General features: G+C 38.3%; 2 protein-coding genes across 2 annotated transcripts; one reads left to right on the top strand and one right to left on the bottom strand.

Moving 5' to 3' along the window:
* The first annotated feature begins 1,354 nt into the window (after positions 1-1,354).
* On the top strand, positions 1,355-6,501 carry areg (amphiregulin). Its single transcript, XM_085295084.1, has 6 exons — positions 1,355-1,543; positions 2,223-2,393; positions 2,600-2,828; positions 3,156-3,326; positions 4,739-4,852; positions 6,171-6,501. The coding sequence occupies exons 1-5, from the start codon at positions 1,507-1,509 to the stop codon at positions 4,830-4,832; spliced, it is 702 nt and encodes a 233-aa protein (XP_085151210.1). The 5' UTR covers positions 1,355-1,506; the 3' UTR covers positions 4,833-4,852; positions 6,171-6,501.
* An 11,875-nt stretch (positions 6,502-18,376) lies between these two features.
* Positions 18,377-20,537, bottom strand: LOC146562858 (granzyme A-like). Its single transcript, XM_085295091.1, has 5 exons — positions 20,461-20,537; positions 20,120-20,261; positions 19,454-19,592; positions 18,894-19,163; positions 18,377-18,777 (listed from the first exon to the last, which is right to left on the bottom strand). Exons 1-5 carry the CDS (start codon positions 20,522-20,524, stop codon positions 18,616-18,618), a joined length of 777 nt encoding a protein of 258 aa, XP_085151217.1. The 5' UTR covers positions 20,525-20,537; the 3' UTR covers positions 18,377-18,615.
* Between the last annotated feature and the right edge of the window lie 1,028 nt (positions 20,538-21,565).

Raw genomic sequence — 21,565 nt, forward strand, 5'->3', positions numbered from 1 at the left:
GATTCAATATCGGCAGCTAGTAACATTGTAACAGTGTTGTGAAGATGCACAAAGACATCTAATTGTATTTTTGTGTTCAAGTTTTCATCCTGCGTGCCTTTATCTTGACAGCAGTGTGTTTACTGTGGGTGGCTGTTATGAGGTGCTTCTCTCCTGGCTTGTGTCAGACTTTCCACACATCCATATCTCATATCCTCAATGTCATTACACATATCCAAACAATTCCATTGCATGTTTATCCTCAACAAAACGTGCCAGGAGCTCCAAGTCATTGTTACGGAATGAGATGGAGTAGTTCCCTGCATTCCTAGCAGGTTTGTGTTTGATTCCACTAGTGTATGACTGATGGGACAACCTGTATCTGCAGACACAACAACATAAACAACACACCCTTGTGTGCAGCTTCCCCACCCAAGCCTTAAGGTCTCCTCTTAGTTACAGTGTACAGAAATAGTAACACTGAGTATAATTTGATAAAACACACACATAATAATTCAGACAGAACCACAACCCGCCGAACAAAACGAAACAACAATAAAACAGAGAACGCTCATTGTCATAGGCAAATAAATAAAAACAGGTAACAAGTAATACACACTTAAAAAGATTATATTAAAAAAGTATCTTATATCTCAGAAAATAAGACACATTCAGAGGTGTATTTTCTAGAAGCCAGCCACAATTCCCATTTCATGACCTATTTGCCCATATATGTTTATGAAACCACTTACCGAAACAAACACTCATAGATACTCTTTTTATGACCCCTTATTGCTCTCACTGTAATGTAGCATTTTTTTATGTTATTTTTTATCTTTGTACCTTGACTAAAGTGTAGCTATGACTCGATTACAGAAAAAGGTGTGTATAGTTGCTGTCAATTAAGAACCAAGTAACTTTACTTTTGTGGTTTGCTTATGATTTTGTCTATCTAAGATTAGTCAACACTTTGGCCATTCAATAAATGACACATGATGGCCTAGAAAGTTGTTTTCAAGTTAATGTTGAAAAGCTTTATAATATCCTGGTATGTGTCTCTATCACTACAGAAGGTATAACTAAGGCCATGTAAAGGCAGCCCTGCGGAAGTAATAAAAGTTACCAAACAGGTGATAAAAAGCCAAGAGCTTGGTGACCCAGTGTCGCCCACAATTATTATTCCCACCAGAACGTGAGGTGCAAAATGTATTGCCTGGGGCAGATGAATTAGTAGACACACATGAATAAGCCACACACACACAAGCACAATGCGTTTTTTACTCTCTCTCCTGTGCTCTCTCTTTGCTCTCTCTTTGCCTCATGCACACACGCTCACAAGTGCACACACACACCCATCTGTTTCCTTCAAGTTGAGAAGCAGGCGTTGGTCTATAAAAGCTGCACCCAGTGGAGGTGAAGAAAGCAAAGCACACTCTTGATCAGCGGGGGACAAAGACACACTTCGACACCTACTTACACACACGTTAGTGCAGGACTATCATACACAAAACACTTGCTTCCTGGGATATGAACCCTCTCATCCTCACCTGTTTCCTGTGCTTCGGTAAGTCTGAACTTGTACTTAAAAGTGTCTGTGTGTTTGTGTGTGCGGAGATAGTTTAAATGACTGAAATGAAAAGAGAAATGCAAGTGGCATGACAGAAAGGCATGGGTCAGGGGAGAAAACTTGTATCCACAGGCGAGGACTTGTCAGAGAGGAGAGAGGTATTTGAGTTTTTTTTTGTTTTTTTTTGTCAGAGACGCTTCTAGAGACCAAACTATTACCAGACATTGTGCAGGAGACACACCAGACACACAGAAAGGTCATCATATTTTGAATACTTCATTATCCTTTCACTGAATCCTATTCATCACTGGTGCAATACAGTCCTCAATGTGGACTGGTTGTACTGGTTTAAGATTGTTCCCAGCAGAGGAAGGTGAAATAATGAGTCAGAGGTAAAGCTATATGAGCACAATTTCTAAAGAAAGTAACTCACACAAAGTTCATGGTAAGAAAAAAAAAGGAAAGAATGAAAAAAAATGACTGCCAAGACTGATTTCTAAAATAGTTTATAAGCAGATCGGCAACTATTCACGTCTTTTTTCTATTTATAGCTCTGAAAGAGTGTTTTTCACAATCCAAGATGTTGATCTGGATCAAAAGAAGTAAACTTTGATTTAATTGTGTATTTCTATGTAGATTTAATGTCTTATTCATTTTTGTTGGCTTTTTTTTGTAGTCTGCAGTGCTCTAAGTGCTCAGGGATCTACAACCACACAGTCAGGTGACCAAGTTGGAGTGACTGTCGACCTGGCCTCAGGGGAAGGCCTCCAGAATTTGCACAGCGATGAAGATGAGTTGGAAGAGGACGGGATTTCAGGAGGAGATGATGAAAATGTCAGCTTCCTTGGTACAAGGGAATCTTTTATCTGAGTATATAACTGTGTGATTTGTATATGTTTCTTTTAAGAAAGATGAGTATATAAAATTGTATGAAAGTGAAGTTCTCTTGACTTTAACAGCTTCAATTGATTAAAAAAAATGTTTTCAGCCTTTAAGTCTAGGGAGTTAAAATGGCACCCTAAACAACTGCGGATGCTTCCTTTCCTCCTACAGACTTGCATCCCACCAGAGATGAGAAGAAGAAAAGGAAGGTCAAAGGCAAGAGGAGGAACAAACACAAGGGCAAAAGCACAACTCCTTTCAACCCCGAGCACATGGTCTTCACTAGTGGACACACATCCACTCTCAGGACCAATGAGGATCCCTGCAACACCTCCCACCTGGGCTACTGCATTCATGGATACTGCAAGCACATAGACGGCCTGCATGAACCAGTTTGTATGTAAGTACAGTCCTGACCCCATTGTATTTTTGCATGAGAAAATATGAGCTCTATGGTTGATACAAGCATGTGGCCTTCACTGAATCAGAACTAAATCATGTTTGGGATCATTTGCAATCATCAAAATGAATGATGTAGACACAAAACCCCCAAAACAATTATACTGTTAAAACCACTGCCTCACCTGAATGTGACTAATAGGCAGGTTCAGACAGATTCAAGTTATTGGAACAACTTGAAAAAATCATTCAAACACTCATCAATATCTGATATAAAAGCCTCTTCATTGAGTCATCACACTGATTTCTTAACTCTTTTTTTCTGCAGATGTATGAAGGGTTATGATGGAGAGCGCTGTGGGATCCAGACTCTGGGGACAGTGAAAAATGAGCCCACCGAGACCAACAATGCTGAGCTGGTGCAGACGGTCTTAGTGGTCATCGCCGTGGTTCTTTCAGTCATCAGTTGTACCGCCATACTGCTTATGACCTGTGCTCAGTGAGTTTGAAACTGTCACACAGCCAAACACACAAAAAGAAACACAACAAGACACACTATTTGGTGGTAAGGCTGTAGCAACCAAAGCATTCGTTTCTGGCTGAAGGATTTTAAAGTAAATGGATAAAATTCCAAACATGAAAAAATTAGTGGTAACATAATACATATATCAGAATATGCCAGTTGTTACATATGTTATATATAACAACATTTTAAAAGAAAAGAAAAGCCTCTAATTTGGCCTTAATTAATGATGCCAAAATTTAAAATTTAGCCCTCATTTAACTTTTGTCTTTTCCTAGATATAGATAGGTCTGGGTTAACCGAGTATTGTATTGTATTAGTATGAGTAACCCATCTTCAATTCACTGATGAACTCTTAATAGTAAACTTAAATCTTTCTTTTGTTCCCAGTTGTAAAAGCAGTCAAAATACAACTTTACAACTTGAAAGAAAATCCTCATAGTGGGATTTTTTTTTACAGCAATAAACCCGCCATTGTTCACTGAGGAGAATGAGGCGCAGAAAAAACAAAATGTAATGTCCCCACAAACTCACCACTATCAGACCCCAGTATACCTGCTATCAGTGTGACCAGCTTCACCAAAGCTGGAACAACATTAAGACAAAGCCTGATTGTGGTGATTTTGTGAAAAAGTAATCTTCTTCTTTTTTACATTTAAAGTATTGTAGAGAATATTATCCAATAAACCATCCACACCCCATGAATCCCAACAGAACAAAGGTTACGCTTCCAAGATCCAGGCCAGAAACACTTCCTGGCATATGACCACACTGACACATCAAAAAGTACATTAACACACCCGAACACACCCAGACTTTAGAGTTATTGCTCACCACTTTGCCAAGATCAACTCAAATGACTTCTACAGCTCTAATGGTCATTCCTGTTCCTACAGCACCATCAACGGCGTCACCTCACTGTTGTTTTATCAGAAAGACTGTAAGGTCTTTTGTATTACTCGTACTTTTTTTGAATCTTGAATTCCTATGACAAGCAATTTATTACATAATCACAGTTTCTTATCAATATGTAATGAAATCAAAGGTATTATTTGAATTGTGGACAGAGTCAATAGTCCATGATGGTGCAAATAAAACAAGCAGACATGCAATTAAAGCTTTACAGCCACGGTTAGTTATAACTACTCAGTTGGAGAAAACGAGAGAAAGTAGGACTTATTTCTGTGAGTCTGAAACTTAAATAGTCATATGCTTTTTATGTGCACAGCCAATAGAAATGACAGTGAAAATGTCACCATAAAATGTATTTATCTCTATCAGACCATTACCATGTAGCTGGCACTGCAGTCCTGGTTTTCAAAATAGCTGATTCTTTCACTTATCTGAGCTGTTTGGGCTTTTGATACTAATGTTAATGTCTTGTGTAGTTACAGGTCACATAAAAACTTCCTGGCTTCCTACCTTGGAACCGTGTCAGAGCAGGAGAAGCTTCAGAAACACCCTGGTGACGTTGTCGTTTGAGGGCGTTAAGTTACAATGAGGTAGGTGCTCCTGAGGTTTTGACCTCCTTATGTGCAAACCAACACGTACTCACTGTACTTATTTTTTATACAACTCAGTGTTTATTGCACAATATAAAGCATCAAATTATCAGAAAAAGCAGTGCTACTTCCAAGTACTGCACTGTGTTCAGACCAGCAAGATCATGGAAACGTTTTATTTCAGACGGAGTTTGTAAACATATCGTTTAGTCATCACCTTACATGAGTGTTTTGAGTCACCCAACCCTGACCTCGAATAACCCATAAAAAATAAGAATAAAGATATAAAACAATACATACCATGAAAATGACAACTACGACCTTTACCAAGCTGGATAATGTGTCAGTGCTGTTGCAGTAATGCCATCAGTGCAGCAACATTGATATAATCTTCTCGTATTTCTGGCGCTGTATGGTTTCGTGATGTATTTTTCACCTATGGTCTTGCTTAACTCCTTAGAGGAGTGTGTCTAGCCACTGATCACATGAGTCTAAGCCAAACAGGAAGGAGTGGGCTCACTGAATGACAGGAGCGCATGTACGACTGTTGTTGTTGTTGAATACATGCATCATGCAGATCAAGAGAGATCCCTACTAGAGGTATTAGTCGGGATTAGTGAGGGGTGTCTCCACTTGTTCCATCAATGAAGTGAATAGCAGCGTAAAGAGAAACCACACGTTCATTTGTACACATTCATCTTTGTGTCCTGAACAATAAGAGTATTGACATACTGACTTTGCACGTGATGACCTATAAAGAGATAATTACTCATTAAATCTTACTGAGCAGCACATGCAAACATGCACAATGACTTTACATGTTTGGAAACAAAACACTTTAGTTTCAAGATTTACACAGTGTGGACATGCCGTATTCTCTTCATAAGCTTTTTATTGTGGCAATTTAGGAATTGCTGAAATACGGGATTTCTGTTACACTGCCACAATGAAGCATGAATGAATGATGACAAAAATGAGTGACTAGAATGAGGGAAAGTAATTAAAAGGGACAGTAATCTGTCCAGATTATTTAACCCTGTTTATTTGCGGTTAAAAAAATATTTTTATTACTCTTTATTTGTCTTTAAAACCCCAAATGACATAAAAATCTACAGAAATTAAAATAAAACATATCTGCACCGTTATATTACTCAGTCATAGCAAAATCACCACAAAGTGCAATATCAGAATTGTAGAGTTTTGCTTTACATAGCTAAAAAAGGATTGTATGTAAGTTTCAAAATGAAACTATTGCATAGATTTCTACTAAAACATTAATTTATGTATTTTTTGACCTTGCATTTTTGTCTTTCCACAGCAATGCTAAACAGTTCAAAGAACTTGGCTCTGACCACCCGAGAGACGAGTGAATAGATGGCTTCAATAGATGCTGTGTAAAAACACTGTCCAGAATTTATTAGAATGTAATTTATTTAGTATGATTATTTATTGTTAACAACTATATACGTATCTCTATGTTGGACTACTATTATAATATCTTTTATCTGTGAATGCTGAGGATGCAGCCTTTTGATGTTCTCTAGTTTTGGTTTTATTTATTGTACTGCTTTTGTTATAGGTCAGAAAACACTCTTCATTTCACTCTGGAAAAGGGATGGAATATGATCACCAATAAAATGTCTCAGTGTTATGTGAAAATGATATTTGTTCGCTCATTTCTGCCTTAGATTTATATTTACATTCCTACCTCTGCAAGCATCCAGAGTCTCAGCAGCTTGTTTACATGAACAAGGGAGTCTTGTGGACAAAGTAGATAAGAATAAGCATGAAAGTACTTTTCCAAAAACTGACATCATCAAGGTAATCAGACACACATGAGGGCAATACAAAAGTAGGAGAGACTGGAGAGTTGCCTTTGGTATGTGTTTGTGCTACAAGCTCAGATTTACCATTTCAGTGGTAAATCTTGTAAGACCAACATATTTTTAATATATAAAATGAAACATATCAAATATAACCTTATTTCACTACACCTACAAGCATATGAAGCATTTCCTTTGCAAAATTTACAACTGTGAGAGAACTTTTGAATGAATGTTGAACGTGCTCGTGCACTGTCTAACTGATAAAAAGAAACAGGGGTGCGTCTAGTCTGAGCTATTTTTAGAGTGCTTGGGTAATTTAAAAGTCTCTCACAACACAAATGTAGGGAAAAAAAAACAAAAAAAAAACATAATTATATGGTTCAGGACAAAGAAGACTAAAGCACATTGCGTAAAGAAAGACCAACTGTTTCACAGGCAGATTTGGCTGCAGTCACAATGCATTCATGTCAAAAGGACAAATGTTACACAAACTTATCTGGATAAGCAGAAAGTCGCTGGAGTTCATGCTTTATACTCAGCTTTAAAAAAAAAGAGAGAGTGTTAGTAATGATGACATTTTCAATTCAATCTCATCACTATAGTGACACCAGGTTACAGTGGTTACATATCATTTTTCCAGAAGCAAGCGAGTCTGATCACTCGCTCACTCGCCATCTAAATTAGACAATGAAATCTCAGGCAAAGGTTCAATGTCGTGAGAGTTTTTATTTAAACCTGAACCAAACAAAAAAAGTTACAAATTATAGTAAGACGAAGTACAAAAGAGAAAAATATTAGACACATTAGTATGTGACAAGTTGCTGTGAGAGTGTGTTGAGTTTGAACGTATGAATCTTGCGTCACTTGATTTGTTAGACAAAAACTATTTGTGGCATTGCTTTTTGAGATCACAATATCTGCAGCCCCATTAGGTTTTCCCCTATCTTAAAACATAGACTTCGTTTAGATTAAAACTACATACCTGTAAAGTTTTAGAACTAGATTTTGTAGTTTTTGTGGAACTTTGTTGACAAAATCTGCCCACAGACTGACAGAACTGATGTAATCACAGACCTAGCCCTGGGTAGCTGTCAGGTTTGAGACAGTGCAGGGTAAAGACTGTGCATTGAGTGGAAGATTTATGTTGTCACATTCAGCTCTGTTGGGTAATGTCTAAAAATGTTCTTGGCCATACAGCATGTATGAAAATGATTATACATTATGCAACCTCAGTATGCAAAGCCCTTTTTGTGGGAGTTACCACTACATGTCTCCTGCAGGATGGCATTTTTCTGTGATGACATAAATACACACAAAGGCCGACAAAATGAAAAAGATAACAGGGCCATCATGGCAGGTAAATACTGCTCAAAAACATTAGGAAACAAAGGAATTCCAACTGGGCTCCACCTTGAGTGTCAGTGGCTACAGGGTGTTAGGTGACGGCTGTGTGCAAACAGGAATAGGACCCAAGATGCAGACTCCGGAGACAAACTTAAACCAAAACAGCTTTAATGCTGAACGCAAACATAACATAACTGGGAAAAACTGAAAATAAACTAACACCGGTGGACTGGCAAAACACACAGCAAAATAAACGGTACATCGCGACAAGACACAGAGAAACACAGGGCTTAAATACACAGAGGGAGCAATCAGGGAATGAGTAACAGGAGGGAAACACAGCTGGGACAAATCAGAACTGACGAGACCAAAGAAGCGTAAACTGAACACACTGAGATAAGACAGAGACCTTCAAAGTAAAACAGGAAACACATAACACAGACTCACATGCAGGCACTACAGAGGGAACAGAGACGTGGGACCAGGGCAGACACAAACACTGACTGGATGTGGGGATACAGCAGACAGGGAAGACAGCAACTATGGAACACAGACAGAAAACCAGAACACTAAAACTCTAACCAACCCCACCCAGAGAACCTAAACTAAGAATGATCCTAAAACCCATAAAGCAAAGCTAGAATATAATGAAATAACAAAATCAAAGAACCAAAAACACTGGGTCAACGACCCAGGGACCCTAACACAGGGCCCTGTAGAAGACATTAGCCACCTTCATGAAGTCTGTTTTCTGGTTATTTGGTCAGAGAAATTCTTAACAGTGGCCATTGGCATGTATTAATATGCCATCCTGGAGGAGCTGGACTACCTGTGCAACATCTGTAGGGTCCAGGTATTGCCTCATTCTACCAGTAGTGACACTGATCGTAGCCAAAAACAGTGAGAAAAGAGGAAGAGGGAAAAATGTCAGTGGCCTCCACCTGTAAAACTACTCCTGTCTTGGCATTGTCTCATTGTTGCCCCTCTAGTTCACCTGTTGTTAACTGATCACATCAATATCCCAGAAGTTTGAATGACTTAATACTATACTTTGATCAAAAAGCGCTATTTTTTTAAGCTGCATATAACTTATTTATGCACCAGATAATAAACCTTGATGAAGGGAGTCATAAAAATATCACAACTTAAACTGAATGAGGAACTGGTGTGTACAGAGGCCAGTGTCCTATTGGCTGACCTACTCTGGTAATCCTTGTTGGTCAGACCACATCCATCTTTGGAACTTTGCCATTTGAGCTCAATTTTCCATCTGCAAAATTCTTACTGCGCTTGTGTGAAATTAATGATCAGTAAGCAAATATCATATAGACCAGTGGTTCCCAAACTTTGTTTTACAAGAAAAATCTTTGCGCCCCCACCACCACCACCTAACACCCCCCACACAAACACAAACACATCCTCCAACCACAGACACCCATATTTTGTTTTAAAACTCCATTGCGGTTAATTTCACACCTCAAACATTCAGTAAACACAAATAAAAGTAAACTGCAATAAATTACAGGTAGTAATAAAATACACGACTAACTCTTTTACACTATGTCCACACCTACACGGGTATTTTTGAAGATATGCTTCACCATATTTTCTAGTCTTTGGCTTGGAAGGAAGTTGGTTTGGAAACATATTTGGCGATGCTTCATCTCCTGCTTTGCGTTTGTGTGGGAGCCCCGTCAAAACCTGTCCATTATGCTAGCAGTGTCCAAGCGTTCTTTTTTTTTTTCTTTTTTCTCATACCGCGCCCCCACTGCAATGGCTCTGCGCCCCCCTTGGGGGTGGGCCCCACACTTTGGGAACCTCTGATATAGACTATAATATAGACAGTGAGTTTAGTATGTCTGACGTTTGCATTCTAATGTGTTGCTTTCTCATTATAATTCGTTTTACAGATGGAAACTGTCAAGGAATCAGAGGAAGGAAAAAACAGAAAGTCCACGTGGCGGGGTGTCAGTTGCAAACACACAAGAACATGCGATTATAACAAAGTTAGTTTACATTTTGTGTTAGAACATTTTTTCTTTGTCAAAATTTGTAGCTTTTTTATGCCATATTATAGACGGACTTTAAATAACTTTTTACTGTTACTTAATTCTGGTACTTGTCAGCAGCTTATATACAGGTGGCAAAAGTACAGGTATTCTGTACCTAAGTAGAACTACAGATTTGTGTTAAAATACTCTGGTAAAAGATAAAATACTGATTCAACTTATTTACTCATGTAAGAGTGAAAAAGTAAAGCCTCTGAAAATGTACTTAAAGCAAGAAAGTGAAACGTAGCTTTTTTGAGGATGTTTCTATCAGCTATTTTTGGCAAAGTGAACTGAAAAACATGCTATATTAAAATAATAACATCATATAAATAATTTTGAAGTTATGTTTGAGTAATTTTTAATTCTAGTTTATTTACCCTGTTATGTAGAACATGAGTTGATACAAATACAGAGAATCAAGAACACCAAAGCCACTGTGCACCACTACATTACTGGTAAATTTACCAAAATATGGAAAAATAACCTGTTTATACTGCACTAAATTTCATGCAACCTTTATATAACGCAAAGTTAGTACGCTTCAGTTTGTTTTGCAATATGTTTCACGATCTGAAAAATCAAACCTTCACATCACGTACAGATCCAATGTCTGATTTAAGAAAAAAATCTAACAAAGCAACAGAACATCCTTTACATCTTTGTAGGAGGGCACAGGTTTTAAAACGGACTTTAGTCATCTTATCTTTGGGCCATTGCGTCAAAGCATATTTGTTTGCACTTTAACTCAGAGATAAAGATGCTGAATCACCTCCTGAGATATACGAGCTTCCAGTTTCAGTTATAAAACAAGGCTTCACTCTATGCCTGCAGTGTTGCGTCACAAGTGAGAAAAGGCAAGGCAAGGCTCCTCCAACTTGGACATGTACCCAACTCTAGGTAAACATTTACTCTGATTTTATGTGTGTGGATGTGTGTGTATGAGACAGAGAGAGACAGTGATAGGGAGGGCTATTTAAACATGACAAAGACTTGCGTAAACACTGACAAGATAAGTTTGTATGGGTGTGGCAAACTTTGATAGTTTCACCCGCATCGAGGTGGGCCTGTGAGCTTTTGTGGGTGCCCATGGAAACAGAGTAAACACAAAAGCAGGTGTCTGGTCAGTTTAATTCACTAAGAGCTCAAATAAAAGACATGATGGAATTTGATAGGTGTGGTATGTTTTCCCCCTTCACCTGTAAAGGAACAGGACTGATGCCAAGGTAAGTAGATTTTATCTCTTGTTTTTAATTTCTTACACAGACTTGCGTTTCAGGTAACGTTTTAGTCAACTGAAAAAAACAAAAAACCAAACGGATCAAATGAAATAATAATGACTGTGTTTTAACACAATACAGAGATTATATTTTGAACCTTAGTTTTGTGAATGTGTCCACATTCACACCCAGCACAAATAAAAATTGTTGAATGTGTACTGATAAGATATTGTAAACTAACTTAAGCCTAATAAACTAGATAACATGAAATAAAGTAAATAAAAATAATAATTAAAAAATGTGGCCATAGTACTAATCCTTTCCTCTTGGAAAGATTATGCTTAAAATTTGCAGGTAGTTTTAAAATCTATCTATAAGTAATTCCCTGCAAATTTTATGATGCTGCCAAGGGTGTAGATTTGGTTTTGGCATTGGTGGGGACGGATGATTCAACCGCCGAACCCTGCCCTGTTTCTTTTTTTTTTCCTTTTTGTCTTTGCTTCTTGATAAAAAAAGGAGAAATTTACTTGCCTACATATGCTATTCTACATGCTTTTAAACCATTTAAAATTACAATTCATAGTTTTAAATGTGAATTATATAATGTTAAATTACTATTAAACAAATGACTGACTAAAGTATTTTAGGCTTTAGTTTACTTCAGCCATATTCCATATAAATCAGGTTTCATACAAAAATAAAAATAGCTTCAAATACAGTTATGACAATAAAAGAATATGACTTTAAGGACTTAACAACATTTAGTAATAATTACATAATGTTTTTAATACTTTCTTATATCCAGGTTCTTCCTTTTTGCTGCCATCCTCCTCTCCTCCTTGCAGGTCCTTGCAGCGCAGGCTTGCCGCTGCTAAAAGTAAACAGAGCTCCCTGAAAGGCACAGCCAATCACATTGGCCATATTTGTCACATGACGTAGGACTCCAGTAGAGAACGTAATTTAACTCTTTCTGCACCGCTGGGTGAATGAGTTGACAGATCATTTTTCTTTCTGCCAAATCAAGCAAAGAGAACCACCCACTGAAAGTAGCTTTTATCTCTACTCGTGATCCCAGAATACACTCCACTTAGGAGCAAAATACAAGCCACCACAAAGGCGTGCAAAAGTGTCCTTGCGGGTATGAGACAAGGTTTGAACTAAGTTGGCTAAGTGCACACATCAAATGTTTTCTTCTGTGTACATCACTGTGTTGGCAATGTTACTGTTGACAAACATGTCCAGGCCTAGCCTTGGATGACAAAGGAAATTAGAAGTGACACAACTTTCAGACCTGGCAACCAAACCTTTTATAGCACAACTAGAGCCACCCCAAAAATAGCCATCAGAAAGGTATAGTGATCTTTAAAAAGAAGATCAAGGGGCTTTACTTGCCTTGGCAAATATTCAGTTTTATTTCTATAGCACTAAATCACAACAGTAGTTGCCTCAAGGTGCTTTACCTGTTGATGTAAAGACCCTACAGTAATAAAAAGAAAACTTCAACAATCAAAAAAACCTCTTTGAGAAGGCACTTGGCAACAGTGAGAAGGAAAAACTCCCTTTTAACAGGAAGAAGCCTCTGGCAGAACCAGGCTCAGAAAGGCCATCTGCTACGTCTGGTTGTGAGTGAGGGGAGGAAGATGGGATAAGTCTGGCAGGGCAGGCAAAACATCACAAGACCAACAAGTGTTCAGCTGGTGGTGTGCTCACCTATTTGGTAAAGGTGAGAGAGTTAAAGGGCTTCACAGAAAGGAGCTAGCATCCTTGTGATAACTACAGCCACACCTTCACAGTGCTAGAGCATAATGTAAGGTGTGCGGTTAGAGCTGTCACCCTCCTGCATGGAGTGAGAGGATGGGTACTGAAAGAATGTGAAAATCAGCTTACTGAGGCCTTCAAAAAGACATGAAAATCAGAAACTCCTTGGCTGTGCACTGCTGTTTTTGGAGGAACTTTTCAGTTTTTCCTGTCCCAGCAGAGCTGCCAATATCATGAAAGAACGTGCAAACCCAGACACGACCTGTCAAAGCTGCTGCTCTCTGGAAGACAATTCATGCTCATGAACAGATTCAAGAACAGATTCTAACCCCAGCCCATTTTCACTCCTGAGGCATAATATACTGATGATTTGTCACATCCCGCTGCGTCCCTGAGGAACAACAAAGTGTGACCTTCTGCATTCTTATGCTACATGCCAGGTTATGGATAAACCCAGTAGAATGACACTCCCAGAGTAATAGACATTCCAGCCATGTATTCCAGCCCTAACCCTAACCTTTTCCCTAACGTTAACCACGACTTTAATGATGTTAGATAGTGTTTTCCAAAGCGATTTAAGTAAAATGAACGTACATGTGTCGATTCATTCCAAATGGTTGTCATGTGTCCTTATTTTTCTGATCTCCTAATATAGGGACGTGTTGGGTGCCCAGAAGCGTAATATACCACCGATTTGTCACCTAGAATAAAATGTTTCGCTTTGGGAGTGAGAACGTGTTGCTCACCCAGAGCCTTGCGAAAACTGAACAATTCCAAAAGTTTAGTTTGATGGGGTGAGGATGGTCTAAAACTTTTGACCGGTAGTGTAAATGTTCCATATTGTATATGTACAATATATCCAAATGCAGTAACTCAGCTGCTTCATTATACTGTATAGTATTATATTTCATTTTACTTGAATAAAATGCTTAGAAAAGTGTTCCACAGCTCTGAGGTCCCCCTCATTTTATTTGTGATGTTTTTCATACGGTGTTTGTACTACTACATTGAAAAATTCTTGTGGACTGGCATATTTGTTTAAATAGTTATGCAATTGGTTTATGTTTGTATTGAGGCCAGTGTGTATTTGTGATACGTGTTAACAGCCACTGCACTTTTTTTCTTGGTCTTCATGCAAAAACTATTCTGCAGTTTGAAGTGTGTTGTAAGGTGGTTGAAAGATTTATGCCTAATTTATGTTTCCATTTGTAGAGGGATTTGCCTATGGACAGCATACAGAGAGGGGTATTCAACTAATGCAAACATGCCCCTGTGCAGTCCTACAAAATCCGAACATTGCGTTGCTTGTTGTGAATGATCCTGTGCATTGATTGAATGCGGTCTGGATGACTAGTGGCATGCATTAGGGAAGGGCTGGATAGCTGAGCTTACCAGGAATGGGAGAAGAGGGAATCAAACACCATAGATCAAAAAATACATAATGAAAAGTACAAACAGTGACTACCAAGGAAACGTTTTGTTGTTTTTAACACTTGGTTTCACTTCAGCTGTTATAACTTTTCTCTTCTATTCAGCTAGCTGATTGACCAAAAGTAGTCTACAGACCAGTTGTACCACATATTTTTGGCACAGCCCCATCGGAAAACAGACACTCTCTGCAGGTAGAAGTCCATAGCTACCCACCAACTGCCAATATACTGCCAGTGTGCGATTCATATTTTGAACATTAGTTGTGTTGTTTTGCAGTGCATACACAACTCTACATCACTATTTTCATATGAATTCTTCTTAGTCACTTGCACTAAAGCCAGAGTGTATCCAAACAATGCTGATCATCTGTTGCTTTTGTTTGCTTGGCTTTTTGTTGTACATCTGTTTTTTTTTTTTTACAGACTGTTTTCCTTTTCAGGAAACTGCAGCATACAGGAAACAACTGTGACTGGTGGCTGCAGGCACATGGTAAGGTGCTGATTGAAGGAGCACTTGATTTGCTTTTACTTTGCCCTTTAAGTAGTAGTATTGATCAAATCTTGCTAATTGTGGAAAATCCCAAATACTGACTAAATTTGATTTATTGTGCACTGCAGAAAAAGGTATTAATGTTGCCACAATAGTCAGTGTTGATCAAAAATAGCATTAATCAGTTTAACCACTTGTTCATATGTTTTTAAATGATTAGTTTTCTAGTTTCGTTTGCTAGGCTGAAGGCACACACTGCTCAAACCATATGGCAGAGAACACCATCTAGTGGTGTAGTATGGAAACTGAGAGCCAGTGTCACAGTGAGTGCAAGTTACCTGCATGTTTCATGTTATGAATCACTGTGATTAAACAGGCCACAAAAATTCAGAGCCCACGTGGTGTGACTGTCTCTGATCAAATTCCACCGCCCTCACTCTCTCCTGCGCTCGCTCTCTCAGTTCAGTTCAGTTCAGTTCAGTTCAGTTCAGTTCAGTTCATTTTTATTTCAAACATGTGCCTTCACAATCATTACAAAATATCATTCCATTATTTGTTTGAAAAGGAGTAGGCAGAAGTATTTACTTATTTGTCCCTACCCCCTCTCGACTACGCAACTGGGTTAACTGGGAACCCACCTGCATATTGATTGCAGTGTGGCGTCAGTCCGTATAAAGTTAAGCCGGTGTTCTGAGAAACCATCCTACCTACTCTGACAAATCGTCCTACCCGTATTATAATTTGACGGTGACTTGTGACTAAACCTACCCCTACCCCTACCCCTAACCATAACCTTAAGAAGTATTCCGGATGGGTGAGCGAAAAAGAAGTTAATTCGGCATTGGTGTTGTGCGCATGCGCCGCGTCTGCGCAGAAACATTGGGTAGGATGTCTTTTGAGGTAGGATGGATTCCCAGAACACCGGCTTGTGATCGAGGTCTGGACAGTTGCCACCAGGACGAGTCATAGTTTGACTTGTGGGGTGTAAGCCTTCCAGTTTGGTGTGTGTGTGTGCGTGCGTGCATTTGTGATTTCTTTTATTAAAGCTAATACAGATTGAAGTTTTAGTTTTTATGATATGTAGCAAGCCTAACGCTCAGTGTCATTTTATTCTTTTAACGTGTAGTTCTGTGTTTTATTTCAGTGAACGGAAGACGTGCCAGTGGCCCTGGGACCTCAGGTGGTGGGTCGTTTTCACACTTTCCTTTGTACACCACCGGGTGGACTCTAGTGATTTTCTTTTTGTGTGATTTTCTTTTGGGTCCACGGCTGCTGGTAAGTCCAAGTTCCATGATTGTTTTATTTTAACTTTAGGACACTGTCAACAATGACGCTACATTTTGTTTTCTAATATTTTATTTATTTTAACTAAATAAAACTGTATTAATATTGGAGCCAACCTGCCTCGGTGTGCATCCTTGAATCTGCGGCCTCTTTTATCTATTTTTCTTACATATATATTTCCTGGGGGTGAAATTCCATTAGGTGGTGTTGTCGTGTTTATTAGTTGTTTTTTTTTTATCCAACCCTGCCGACCACTTGGTCACATTAGTTTCACCCTTGTTCCACCTTGCCTTGTCTTTTTTGTTTTTGAACGTCAGCCTGTGTCTGCTGTATATCCCGTGTCTGCTTTTGGGCCCACTGAATAAACACCCCAGCGTTCCCCACCGCGACAGGCTGTGCACATTTATCATTCACGCTGTTTTCATATATTAAATTATTATTCACGGTTTTTACACCTGATTAATAAATGTGGTCAGCCTATACATATGTGGCCAACAAATGCATCTAAAGGAACCTTTTTATTGACCATTGGGCTTTGATCAGTGGTTGTTGATCAAGGGTCATGAAAATTTGCATAATTATGATGAAGGAACTGACCTCTGTTATGGAATAAATATATATTCTTGGTGCTTATTTTCTGATTATATTGTTTTATGTAGTTTAATAATAAAGGCCTCTATAAAGCAAGGCCAGCTGTGAGAGAGAACTAGGTCAGAGGGTGATAGGTCGTCTTAGCAACAGAAGCTTACGTTAGTGGAAGTTTAAAAAACAGGAAGTTTAGTGCAGAGCTGCAGAGGCATATTAATAAAATACAGGAAACCAGACAGAAAGAGCGAAACTAGTAACTCAGAAGGAGTTGTTTTTATCAAAACTATGTGTGACGTGGAAAGGACCAAATTAACACCTATATGATACACATTTTGATTTCTAATGCTAGAGATTTTGCAACTGGCTTTTTGGGCTGTGCAGGTCTCTCTCTTCCGGAAGATGATTAAATAAAATTATAAATATTTTGACTGACTGAGTCGTGTTCTCTCTATTCAGTAAAAGAATGACAAGAACCAAATTTAATAGTTGGTGCTGAAAACCCGGGATTCTTTTACGGCTGAGAAGACAAATTCAGCTTGAGGTGAAATCGTAAAATGAAGCGAACGGAGAGCCGGCTTGATAATACAAAGGTAAGCACAGCCTGTTAAATCAAAATGTGCAGATTGGATGAATTCTAAATTATCTGTTCGCTGAGTTGATGATCTTCACTGTTAAATTGGCTCAGTGGTGTTGAAACATTATAACAAGAGATTTTTGCTAAGAACTGCAGGTTGATGTTTAAGTCTGCTGCAAAGTTATTTTAAGTGTCTGTGAAAAGTCGTTTTCACGTGTTGCCGTGGAAGTATAATAAATTTTACAATAGGTCAGCAGACGTTGGACGCCACAGTTACGGTCTTAAAGTTACCAATTTGATCCTAGTAAGAGAGCGCGAAGGTCAACTTTGGCAAGCCACCCATTCCTGGACGCGGGAGTGGACCCGGTTAGACTGGTTGCCCGGTAGGTATCCCGCGGGATTCGGCCCCCGTTAATTACAAGTGGTCTATTGTTTGGCATGCAAAATTGCATGCTTTTTCTTTTCTTTTAATTTAACACTTGTGGTCAAATGTATCATAATGAGTAAAAACTACGTGTGTTATTCAGGTAAAAAGAGGACCAGTTGAATCAAAATGAAACAGGATTTCTGGAGGTAAGAAATGATAATTGAAAGAGTGTTGGGGCATATACTGAGATTATGAACATAGTGCTGGCATGTCCTCTGAAAATGTGCACACTGAGTAAGTCATAGTCTAAGTCTCTATATAGAGACTTAGCATTTGTCTGTTGTGGTCTGCTCTGAGTGAGAGCTTAATCACATTTTTTTCTTTCTATGTTTTGCAAGTTAATATTCTCTGTGTTGACATTACATTAATTGTCTTATTTGTCTTTTCTTAGTCATTATAGTTATTTAATTTGAACACTAAAACCAAAGGACTGAAATATCAAGCTTTGATGGTAGAAGGTGTCAGAGTAAAAACAAAATGACACTTGGAAAGAGTTACAAACAATGAAAGATTTATTATATAGTAGAATGTTTATAAAAAATATCCTATGAGGGGTTTTAAGCAGGGATAGATGGAATGAAAAATCAACAAAAAAGAGCATGCTCAAAAAAATTCATCAAGCTAACAGAAACTGAAATATCAGAAAATAATGTGAATATGAAATGATAAAATGGCTAATGGTCATGTAAGCAGTCTACATTAAAGGCATGGACATTTATTATCAAAGAAAAGATTTGCTTCTTGCTCAGCTTGTATGGATTGACACCTGTGGGTTCATAAGATTTCTAAAGATTGCATTGTTTTTTTGATCCACTTGAGTTGTTTCTCTGAGAGAAACGAGTAGACTCCAGGTTTTTTAATGATACCACAACCTTCTCCGAAAGAAGTGACTCCAACCAGCACTCCATTGCACACGAGTGGTCCTCCTGAATCCCCCTGGCAAAAGAACAAATATATTAGTCTTTCTTTGACTAACTTACAGGTGTCACAATGTCAAAAGGGTGTTGAGTTGGATGGATATTTACTTCCTTACATACTTTCTATATACTTACTTGACAGGTATCAGCCTTTTTTTTACCATTTGAACCAGCACATATCATGTCACTGGTGATAACTGGGTTGTGGTTGTAATAATCACGAGAGTTGCATGTCCGTCTACCAACCACAGTCACATTGACAGACAGGAGAACATCTGATGTTTTCTTGTTTTCAGTTTCTCCCCATCCAGCAACCAGACACTTGCTTCCAGCTGGAGGGTCCTTGACAGTTTTGGCTAACTTTAGACATTTTACTGTCTTGGTTTGCTTTACTGGTTTCTTCAACTGAAAAAAATATATATATAAAAAGGAAGATTACATATTGATAATGACTACATTACATACAGAGAGCTGGCCTTGAATTTTAGTATTTACTCTATAGGCAGCACGTGCTAAAGTCTTGACACACCACTCATTTATTTGTATTTTGCTTGGAAAATCCAAAACAGGCACAGTGATTTATTGAAATATGTCCATACATGCACAGAAATAAATCATATAAGATTGCAAACAAACTTGTTCACATTATTGCATCTCTCTTTCACTTGCTTTTGGACAATGAATTATCACTTTACCTTGAGCAACATGAGGTCATTGCCCTTGATTGCCTTGTAATAGTTAGGATGAGGAAAACGTTTATCAACCGTTTGGACCTGCTTAGAATCTTTTTCTTTTTTCCTGATTGAGTGTGCTCCCAGGGTCACCTTACTCATACTGTGGAAGAAAAAAAATATTAGTGAAATTTCAATTATATAAAAGGTTAATAGGTCAGATTAACCTTTTTAAATAAAACAATTATCAAAATATCATAGTAAATGTGTGTTATTATATATATTTGGTTTATGGCTATTATAGAGACTGCATGGAGTTTTCCTCCAGCTGAATTTTAACAATATTAATGTTGCAGTTATGAAAATTTCAGAGTGCAATTTCTCTTTCAGTGACAGTGTTTACCACACATTTCTTGTTTGTAACATGATTATTCTGTTTTAAATAAACATTTAATCTTTTTCTCATTTCTTGAATTATGACCAACATCAATATTTGCAGACAATGCAGACAAATCTACTTGTGTCTTACAGGCTTACAGGCCTGTCTATAAAAATCACATACAGTATGTTTGATGCCAATTTGATTGCTATATTTCTATCTATGGTAAGAAAATAAAGAATTTGTGATATGTATATATAGAACCATATACTTCTTTGTGTGTGTGTGTGTGTAAGTCCTCATGTTCCTACTTGGTGCAGTGTGCAGCTGTCAGGACCCATTGTGGATGGATTAACGTCCCTCCACAGAAAGATTTTTTGCTTTCCACATGGGCCATGAAAGGCAACGAGTGTGGCTTGACTTCTTTCCCTTCAATAATTTTGGACCCATGACCTAGAAAAAAAGGAAATATCCATCACATAAAGTCAGCAGACGATGAAGCTGAAAACAGATTCATGTAACAAACATCCTTCACCAGCTGCTTTTGTAATGCTGAAAGATATCAATAATGTGACTATGCATTCTGCTTATTTAAATGCATGAGAAAATTATCTAATTATCTAATTAAAGTTCAATACAAATCATTAATCACCTGGCTGGATGATCAAGAGGAGCATGCATGGAATTAAAACACTGAAATTACTCAGGCAGAACATTTTGCATTTTGTCTCTCATAGATGCTGTATGCACTGAAACTGTGACGCTCAGCTTTATATAGAGAGCTGAAAGGATGTGGTCTGACAACTGAAATTAACAAGTCAGCAAAATAAACACCCAAACACTTGTGATTAAATATATCATTAACAAGCTTACCCCATTCACCACCAACAACAATAATAACTACAGCAACACGCACGCACACTTACCCACTTTTTGATCGTGAGAAATTTGACTAGGTGTATTTCTCATTAGTGATGGGTCGGCCGCAAACGAAATGGCTCTTAGAGCCGGGTCTTTGACGTGAATGACGCGAGCCAGCTCCTTATCGCGAGCCGTGGGTTTTTTTTCTTTCTCTCCCCTCTCTCCAGTGTTGCCAACTCCTCAGTAAGGAAAATCGCTATTGGTTGTCCTAAAAGTCGCTAAATGACGTCATCACCTAATTTGCATAATTGGTCATGCTAATCTAATTGTAACCTACGTTGTTGGAGAGAGAAATAACATCGTGGAAGAGACATAAAGTGAGTAAAAAAACGTCCTAAATGCATTTAGAGTTTATTTAGAACTACAAGTTAAATTTCTTTTAGCAATTATTGTTTTTTTTTAATGTCATAATTCCAACCCTGCTCCTTTACCCGGGCTTGGACCGGCAAAAGTGACCCAAAATAGGCACTCTGGTGGAGTTACTTTGTGTGTGTGTGTTTATAAGTAGTTTTAAACCTTGTGATCCACAAAAGAACATAAGAGTAAAAGAGTAAAAGAAGAACTGACTGCGTTACAGCACCTGCTGCTTGTTGAGAGTAAAAGCGATACGCGCTTTCACGTCAAAAAGTTGTCATAAATAAGTCTCCAAGAACACCAGAAAAAGTCGCCAGATTTGTTGATAGTCGCTTTTTAGAAAAAAAGTCGCTAAGGGGGTCTGAAAACTCGCTAAATATAGCGACAAAGTCGCTAAGTTGGCAACACTGCCTCTCTCTCACACTTTTTTCCGCTTCACTCAGCATGCGAGCCTTGTGCTTTACGCTGGGAAGAGGGGGGAG

This window comes from Mchenga conophoros, linkage group LG12, assembly GCF_057382185.1.
Source record: "Mchenga conophoros isolate Kocher_MC1m ecotype Shallow Benthic linkage group LG12, M_conophoros_male_GT1.1, whole genome shotgun sequence".
Lineage (NCBI taxonomy): Eukaryota > Metazoa > Chordata > Actinopteri > Cichliformes > Cichlidae > Mchenga > Mchenga conophoros.

Coding starts and splice junctions, on each gene's coding strand:
- areg (XM_085295084.1), top strand. CDS start 1,507: ATGAACCCTCTCATCCTCACCTGTTTCCTGTGCTTCG. Junction 2,829..3,155: donor CTGCATGAACCAGTTTGTAT/GTAAGTACAGTC, acceptor TTTTTTCTGCAG/ATGTATGAAGGGTTATGATG. Junction 3,327..4,738: donor CTGCTTATGACCTGTGCTCA/GTGAGTTTGAAA, acceptor TGTCTTGTGTAG/TTACAGGTCACATAAAAACT.
- LOC146562858 (XM_085295091.1), bottom strand. CDS start 20,524: ATGTTCTGCCTGAGTAATTTCAGTGTTTTAATTCCATGCATGCTCCTC. Junction 19,164..19,453: donor ATGACCTCATGTTGCTCAAG/GTAAAGTGATAA, acceptor TATTTTTTTCAG/TTGAAGAAACCAGTAAAGCA. Junction 18,778..18,893: donor AAAAGGCTGATACCTGTCAA/GTAAGTATATAG, acceptor TTCTTTTGCCAG/GGGGATTCAGGAGGACCACT.